Raw genomic sequence first — 9238 nt, 5'->3', positions numbered from 1 at the left:
AAAGTAAGCATAGGACACCAAACCAACTGAGACCCGCCTGTCCGCCGCATCTACGCACTGTACAACCATGTGTACAACACACACCTACACACTGTACCACACCTACACACTGTACCACACACACCTACTGCTCCTAAAGAATAATCAGGCTACAGCCGTTGTGTATTTTATTATGTGAAGCACTAAATGGTCTTAGAAAAATATCGACTCTTTGTTTGTAGATATCTACTAAACTACAGCAAATACAGAAAGTAATGTGGTTATACTGAGTGATATATATTTTACACACTGCTCTGCTCTCTGCAAGGACCTCACAGCTGTTCTCTCTATAAACTTTGCGTTGCGATGAAAGCAGTTACTAAAATAATATCCAAGGGATGCATGCAGAGCTGTCATTGGCTGAGATAAGTCCGGCCGTGAGTCACGCCTCCACCGTTCCCGGAAATGCATCCGTGGAGGAGCCGTGGAGGACCCATCAGTGTCTCCTCGGTTAGAGCTCCTCCAGAGAGCCTCCTCGATGCTCGATGCTCGGTCCTCGAAGTGCATTTAGAGAAATGAGATGTCCTTCAACATGGCGCGCTGAAATTCATTGCCGGGTCACTACCGGAGGACCGAGGAGTCGAGGAGTCGAGGAGGGGAAATTTGAGTATTGAGAAACCTCTATTGTAGCCGGAGGGAGAGATGATAATGGGGCACAGGTGAGGCTAATTAGGGAAGGGAAGCAGGTGGAGTTCAATCAAGGGAAGGAAAGCTGAGACTGAAATGAGAGAAACAACAATGAAAACAGGAACAATAACAAAAACATCAACATGCTGGCTAGGCCCTTACAAGTAGTATTCTACGTTATGTAACATAAGATGTGGAAAGAGACCTTATGAATTAGATAACGTCCATTGTACTTTCAATGGACTGCACATTTAATGTTTTGATGCAACATTAAATATCAACACATTTGGAACAGTATGCACATGGAGGCAGGAAGAAATATTGAGGCAACCTTTTTAGTTTTCAGAAACTCAGATCTCTATAGAAAATAAGCCACCCTGAATTTGGCGTCATCCTTGTGTAACAATTGTAAATTCGCAAGGAATGTTAGCTTGTGAGTAATGGCTTTACACATGGGTCTAATGGCACTTTATTATAAACGGATTACAATCGTTGTTGTTCTGCTATAAATGCAAATTGCCCTGTGCCTTTCAAATCAGACCTAAACTCAAACTAATCCAGCTTTATAGTGTGAGAGATATGAGCAGGCGAGGTTAATATGATTGTGGAGGCGCTTCTTTCTCATAAGGACCTTAATAACCTTAAGATTACTTTGCCTGTTTGGGAATTACAACACACCAATTCCCTGTCTGCAGCTTCTTCAGGACTATGTTGGGATCCTGTGACCCTATTAAAAATGAATGGTGATCTGTTCAAATATTCATCAAGCGAGCGAGTGAAGCCGGGTGTGAGTAGGAGGAAACCAAAAGCCTGACTGAGACACAAAGTGTAGTCTCACCAAGGGACAAAAAGCAAAGGAAAGCGTGCTGACATTTTACTCCTCCATTGTTCGCAGATTAGACGGTGGCATTGAAGTCACAGATTAATTAAGCCAGACTGTTCTAACCAGAATGTCCTAATTCAAAATGGGAAACAACGTTATGACATTACTCAGTGGGAAATGGCACGAGGTGAAAAATGATCTCTGTGTAGCATCTTCCTTCCTTCCTTTTCACAGAGTTGTTGGAGGAGCTCTTTAATTAAAGGAGATGGCAGTTGACATTATCGAGCTTTGACCTTGCTTCACATTCAAAGTGAAGTGGAAGAGAAGTCAAGAGCAGCAGAAAGAAAGGCGAGGGCTGTTCGACATAAAAAGATTCATAAAGACCATTCAGTAGCGTTTCATTTCCCAAGTGCTAATCAAAGAGCAACACAGAAGAGGAAAGTGAAAAACAATGAACAATTTCTATTTTTATTGAAACAAGTGCATGCTTGTGAAACTGTGATTCAAACCTCCTCCCAGCTAGCTCAAACATCATCCAATCAGCATCTGTTCCTCGCCTGCTGGCTTTATTATTCTGCTTCCCAACTGTTTGTGTTGCAGCTTTCATTGCTACTCGTTTTGTTGTGTTGCTGCAGTACTCCCACGCCTCTGCAACATCCCAGGATGCCTCTAACCAGGGAAAAAAAAGTATTAGGATCAGTCAGCTGTTCCTGAATCTGTTCAATACTGATAATACACATATTTTTGATTGCCCACATAGTGGTGCAAAGCAATCAGGTGCACTGATGTGTCTCCGAGGCAAAACAACAATCTCACAAAGGTCGTCCCCTCCTCAGATTTAATCGGAAAGTCTTGAAATTACAAACACCTGCAAGGATTTGACTCTGTTTTTTAGTCCACTCTCACCTTTTCACTTGTTTCTCGTCAGGCTCCATATTTCTGGCCGTCCAACTGTTGGGAGCCTGAGAACACGGACTATGGTAAGAGGGACACATTTACATTTTTTCCTATTTTCTTTCTTGCACATATTTGCGTTAAGTCCTCTGTAACATGTGTTCTTCCATATTTGAAAAATCAATGTTTTTTATCCATTTGATTTTTACTAAGATAGTGTTTAAAGTGAAAAAGGTAGTATGATCAATTGGCACCAAAACACAGTAATGAGTGAGTGCTGTTAGAACCAAGGCCTTAAGGCGAGACACCCCAGGTGAATAGGGTAATTTTTTTAACTTAAAGATATCAGCTAGAAATGTCTCCAGTTAATTACTTAGAATAAGGCAATTGTCTTTTGTATTACAAGTTTTCTGAAATAGCAAGTTTAAATATGCAAATGATCATTATCTCATTAAATATACGCATATTTTAACATATTTCAGGAATCTAAATCTCAACTTTGGATAAAGCCAGGTTCAAAATTCTGTTTCATTTTGTGGTCATATTAGTATCTAAGGCTTTTACTGAAGGGATTTTGGATATCTCTTTTTATCACTCCATAAATCAGAAAATACTGTCAACAGCCCTAAAATATCAATTTAAAAACCAAAATGAATGGCCTCCATGTTAGCCATGTGATTATAAGGCTAACAAGGAGGCCATTCATTTTGGTTTTTATATTTCTGTTGTCACCAAAATGAATGGCCTCCATGTTAGCCATGTGATTATAAGGCTAACAAGGAGGCCATTCATTTTGGTTTTTATATTTCTGTTGTCAATTATTGTCTTGTGATTGTAGTCGCTTTGGATAGAAGCGTCAGCTAAATGCAATGTAATGTAGTAATGTGTTTTTATTACAGCACTTTGGCTCGACCAAAAATCGCTTTTAAATGTGGTGTATAAATAAAACTTGATTTGATTTGATTCCCCTTCAAAAACAGCACAACACAATTAACAATAGATTTACTGTGAGACTTCTATATATAAGGACCTCATGTAGGATACATTTGAATCCCAAAACAGCACTTAAGAAATGCTTTCTACAAACCCTCTGTCAACCACTATTTCTAAATGCTCTTAATGTTTTTCATTCATGTAAAGCACTTTGAATTGCCTTGTGTTGAAAGGTGCTGTATAAATAAAGTTGCCTTGCCTTATCGTCGCTGAGCCACGTTTAACTAAATACAGACAAATAATGATTGTGTTGCTGTAAGGGAATATTTGCTGCGTGACTTTAGAGCTCGACTCACTCCTAATTAAATTCCCACAATGCAGAATTAACTACTGTATAGATAAACGTCTTACTTTATACTTTATGTGCAGAGATTCGTAAAGTAGAATTAGTACATAGTGACTAATGGGTAAAGCTATGAGTGGAATATCAATTGGATATTTAACAATCTAAGCAATGTGTTTATTTGCATAAGATCTACGTCTACTTTAAAACATGACAGCAGTTGGCATGGAAAAAATGGATCAACCTAACAAGCACTTCCTTTAAAAGACACATCCAGCATATTTATAAGATACCTGAATATAAATAAAATGACCTGCCCCTGCACTGTAGCACTTCTCGTACCCTCCACTGTAGGGGGGCTTGTCAACATATTTTCTCATTCACCGCTCCACTTCCTGCCCTTCATGCTGTCACAGAGGCAGACAGAGTTTAGGGCTTAGTGCCTCTTCACACTTCACCTCGTCATCCTAACAACAGAGAGGTGGACAGGCAAAACTGATTACACTCTCCAGCCATGGGAGGTGAGGCAGGCAGGGGGTGAGATGCCTGGATGAAGGGGGGGTGAGATGCCTGGATGAAGGGGGGTGAGATGCCTGGATGAAGGGGGGTGAGATGCCTGGATGAAGGGGGGTGAGATGCCTGGATGAAGGGGGTTGAGATGCCTGGATGAAGGGGGGTGAGATGCCTGGATGAAGGGGGGTGAGATGCCTGGATGAAGGGGGGTGAGATGCCTGGATGAAGGGGGGAGTGTGTACTGATTAATCCTCCATCTTCTCTGTCCCTCTCACAGCCATTTACCTGTGCAAGAGGACCATGCAGAACAAGACCAGGCTGGAGCTGGCAGATTATGAGGCGGTGAGTGCTGGATATATTCCATCTGTACACAGATCAATACTTCCTAATATATCTTTGTATTGATACTTCTTAGTATTGATATCTGCGTCAAGCTTGGGGCAGAAAAAGCTCTTAAAGGTCACATTTCTGTGCGTTTTCAAAATATTAGAGATTCAAAAGCTTTTTGCACAAAAGTAGTTAGGCTATGAAAGTCCCCAGCTTCTCCTACAGTATGAGATATTAGACATACAAAGAAATAAAAGTAGTGCAATAAAAAATGGTGATTAACTTGTGCAAGAGACACAATGCATCTGAGAAAATTGCTAAACTGTGCAATGTTTTAAGACTTGATTTTATTTATTTGTATTTATGTATTTATTTATTTCTTAGAGATTTTGACCTCAACATCTCACTGTTTCTCTTTCTCTCCAACAGGAGAACCTCGCCAGGCTGCAGCGAGCCTTTGCCAGGAAGTGGGAGTTTATCTACATGCAGGCTGAGGCCCAGGTCAAGTAAGTGCAATCTGTTACCAAGGCAACTTATGAAAATACAATGCATTCAGCGATTGTCATTCACACCTAAGAAAGAAAATAAATAGCAATATAAACAACACAGTAACATCAAAAGTGTGACACCTCCATATCATGAGCAGTGAGTGTTTCTGACTGACTCCATTACGCCTCATGTAATAAATGACCTGTCCTGTGTTATCAGGGCACAGCAGGTCTACTGCTTCATGTTTCTGAGGTAAACAAAGATGATACATCTTATTGACCAGCGATGATAGGTAGCATGCTTATCGAACACATTCAAAATGAGAAAATGAAGACAGAGAAGGGATCAAGAAGACAAGGTGGCTACCTCTGATTTATTTAGGCAAATAAACAGTGGAGAACAATTTTGGTTCTAACCTTTATATGCAGACAAAAAACACAAGACCTCTGCTGAGTCTTCACACTCTTATCTGTACATGCAACCCAAAATTTGACATGATGAGTATGTCAATCCTTTTTGGTGTTTTGTTTCATGAGTTACAATTTCGTCAGGTTGTCATGAATATTCAGATACTTTACTTGCGTAAAAAGAAACACTAGCTCAAGTAAAAGTCTTTAAGTCCATTTACTATTGGCTACTTTGTAGTAGCAAATGTAATTGTTTCTTTTGTAGTAATGCCATCCTATGTGTGCAGCCTCCTGTACATTAGTACACGGAGGGGACTAATGGTAATTGAACGGTACATAACCATCAGCATTGCACAAAGGAATACCGTCCATGCTTTGTCTACAGAGCCTACCAAATTGTGGAGGTGCAGCAGTATGAACATATAAGTAGCAGTACACACACACACACACACACACACACACACACACACACACACACACACACACACACACACACACACACACACACACATACACATACACATACACATACACACGCACACTCAGAAACTGGTGCAGTGGCGCGTGCCAAAAGCTTTGAGCACATGAGCATGAATATTGTTAAAAAGTGATGAACGTATAGACTTATAATAATCTCCAGACTGTCTCTTTCCCCTTCTCATCCTTCCATCCTGATTCAATTGCTACATGTAATGTTGATGCCAGGAGAGCTGCTTGCTGTATTTCTCATTCTGACTGATCTCATGTGCAGGATCGACAGGAAAAAGGATAAAACCGAGAGGAAGATCCTGGACAGCCAGGAGAGAGCCTTCTGGGACGTCCACAGACCTGTGGTGAGCCTGTCTGTGCACAGTTTACACGCGTACCTCATCTTCCTCATATACACAAACTGCCTCTATTATTCTACAGCTCTTTTTGGGGTTACTTGGAATCAAAATCGTTGACTGTAATATGTTTTTGCTCATGTTTCCTTCAGCCTGGATGTGTGAACACGACAGAGATGGACATCAGGAAATGTAGACGCATGAAGAACCCCCATAGAGTTAAGAAGGTATAACCTCCATTGACAAGGGGGTTAAAGTGACATTGTCCTTAAAATACTCAAAATGACTGGCACCTGTTTACATTACATTACCTGTTAGACGCTTTTATCCAAAGCGACTTACATACTCAATGCGCAATTTGGGGTGAAATGTCTTGCCCAGGGACACAACGACATGCTGACTGCAGTGGGGTTTGAACCTGTGCCCCCCTGATCGGAACACCAACGCACTAGACCACACGCCTCCCTGTTTACAAATGACTTATGATATCAGAGCTGTTCCTTAAGACAGTGGTTCCCAACCTGGGGGGCGCCAAAGATCGCAGGGGGGGCGCCAAGCCTCAGATGATTTGAGGCCAAATATCATATTTAGACTTTTTTTTAAAAATAATTAATTTTGTTACATATAATTGTAAAGCAATACATGATTGTCACTAAAAGCCTTGTCTCTACATTATATAAAATATAACAAAATAATTGATTAATTAATTTGAATAAAAATTCAAGTTAGTAGCTATTAAAGGCATAAAAAGACAGAAATGTATAATTCTTTCTTTAATAGAAATGTTTCTTCTGCCCGTAAAGTGTCCAAACCAGGCTTTTCTGGATAAGCGCATTTTTAAAACATAGTCATTGTCCATGCCGGTTTCAATTGGATTAACTTCTCGCAGCAGTGTGTCGTCATCGAAAGGGTCAAAGGACTATATCAAGGCTTTACAAGCGCAAGTGTGTATCTGAACATATATTTCAAGTGTAGGACTTTTTTTTTTTCAAGGCCTTGAAGTTTAATCAGTATCTTGAGAAAAATATGGGGAAAAGTCAGGGCACGATCTCTTCGTCCCTAAAGCACCTCTTTTTTTTTGAGGGTTTTTTCAAACTTCGGCGGTAAAATAATAGGTAGCGTAATCGTAATTATCGTATCGAAATCGGGTCGCGTGTTTGTCGTCTCTCTGATTGAATACCGTTGTGTTTATTTTGTCTCGCACATTTACTCCTCACAGCCGCATAGACCGCTAAATGAGCCTTCCTGAGCTTCCTGACCGAAGTCATCTTCGACGACTCAGGGTGCATCGAAGATGCTCGGTCGGCGGTTGTAGGCCCTGAAGCGGCCTGAAAGCCGCGTCATATGCGGCACTTCACAAACGCCGGATGGTCATTTGGGGTTTCGTCTTCTTCTTCTTCACTGCAGTCGCCGGAAGTTAAACGGAATTAGGAGGAGAGTCCCAATATAAGGTCCACCTTGCGCACCTAGCCATAGAATCAAGTACTCTTGATGCACTCAATGAGTATTTGATTCAAGACTAATTGGAAAACCCTGTTTCATGACGCCACACTTGCGCGGATTCTGTAGACATACTCTCTTTCCGTCTTGGATCTTTGGGACGTTTTGGTGGATCAGTCTGGGATGTGTTTGTAAGTTAGCTTGTTTGCGCATCTTCGTTTCGGGAAGATAATCAAGGTATAGACTATTTCGTCGTCTCATTGTCTACTTCCAGAGTGTTGTCTCAGGAGAATATGTCGTGCAGATGTCTAAATTATTTTCCTTCAGTTCGTTAGTTACACAGACTAATATCTCTCTCTCGGAGACTTACTTTTACCTACCCAGAGGAAGTGTTCCATTCCTGTATGAACAAGGTCACAAACACACTCTCAATCAAATGGAAAGTCGGTGAAATCTGTAGAGTATGCCACTGCTAGAATTAGCCACAGTCCTTATTCTAGACGTTTCTCTGGTGCTGTCTACCGTCACAAACGACTCAACATGCTCTTGTCGTTTTGTATGCCTTTCATTTTGTTAAAGATTTTATTAGTCACCTCACTATTGAGATACCTATTTTATTCTCTCTTTCTGGTAAACTCACCAACGTCGGAGTCACTTTACATTTCACGATGACAAAGCAATAATAATTCTGGATAAAAGGGTACTTCGGTCGACGTAAACACGTAACAAGAACAAAAACTCTTTCATCGTTAAGGACGGTTTGCATATATCAATCTCACGTTTTTACGGTCACTCTCTGACAGTCTTAAAGGTACTTACGAAGTCTTAAAATTTACTTACCCATTTTTAGTATATCGTATGATTTACAAAGAGGTTTTATGTTTAAAAAATGGAGAAACGAGATGCAGGAGAAACCACGGGAAGGCGTCACCACACTCCTCGCACAGTACCCGAGATCTCTGACACAAGGGAGGAGGTGGTTTGGTATGGTGGCTGACTACTCAACTTGTACTCATTATCTCCTCTTACCCTCTTTATTTTCTCTGCATGTAACACATGAATAATAAAAGAGTTTCCGTCTTTTGTGTTCCCTCATGTAAGTCAATAAATTTATATAACGACGATAACTCAGTAGAGAATTCCGTCACCAAAGGGTTGGAAAAAAGGGTTCTCGGGGGGAGTTTACTGAGGACACTTCGCGCGCGGGGGGGGGGGGGTGTGAACTGTGTTCCCCCACACCAGCGTATGTCGCATTAATTATCAAATTTTGAGAGTTTTTACGAATTTTGATGACCAGTGGTTGACCTACTGACCATTCTGAAACAATTTTCCTCCTACTTTCGCATTAATTCCTGTGACTAACTCACTGGAAAACTACCATAACCTGAGTCCTAAATATAGTAAACCTAAGGGCGCTACTTCTTTACTTTCCTGCGCGTTCACCTTTGTAGTGTTTCCTAAATTTGACAACTTTGTGGACGAGTTTCATTCTGGCCTACAACGAGGCTATACAAATACCCTAAGTCTTCTTCGTATAATTATAGATGTATTTACCTCCTCTGGCTAAGCTAGCCTCGTT

General features: G+C 40.8%; 1 protein-coding gene across 1 annotated transcript in view; it reads left to right on the top strand.

Annotated features, from left to right (window-relative positions):
• LOC104942191 (regulator of G-protein signaling 6-like) overlaps nucleotides 1-9238 on the top strand; it is a 32820-nt gene that overhangs the window by 5500 nt on the left and 18082 nt on the right. The window contains exons 2-6 of the mRNA XM_010767389.1: nucleotides 2385-2469; nucleotides 4450-4514; nucleotides 4929-5005; nucleotides 6147-6228; nucleotides 6372-6446. Coding sequence (XP_010765691.1) covers nucleotides 2385-2469; nucleotides 4450-4514; nucleotides 4929-5005; nucleotides 6147-6228; nucleotides 6372-6446 — 384 coding nt within the window. The remainder of the gene's footprint in view (nucleotides 1-2384; nucleotides 2470-4449; nucleotides 4515-4928; nucleotides 5006-6146; nucleotides 6229-6371; nucleotides 6447-9238) is intronic.

This window comes from Notothenia coriiceps, unplaced genomic scaffold, assembly GCF_000735185.1.
Source record: "Notothenia coriiceps isolate Sejong01 unplaced genomic scaffold, NC01 NC01_scaffold00004300, whole genome shotgun sequence".
NCBI lineage: Eukaryota > Metazoa > Chordata > Actinopteri > Perciformes > Nototheniidae > Notothenia > Notothenia coriiceps.
Note: the sequence above shows the minus strand (reverse complement) of the source record. Positions and strands in the feature narration are given on the sequence as shown.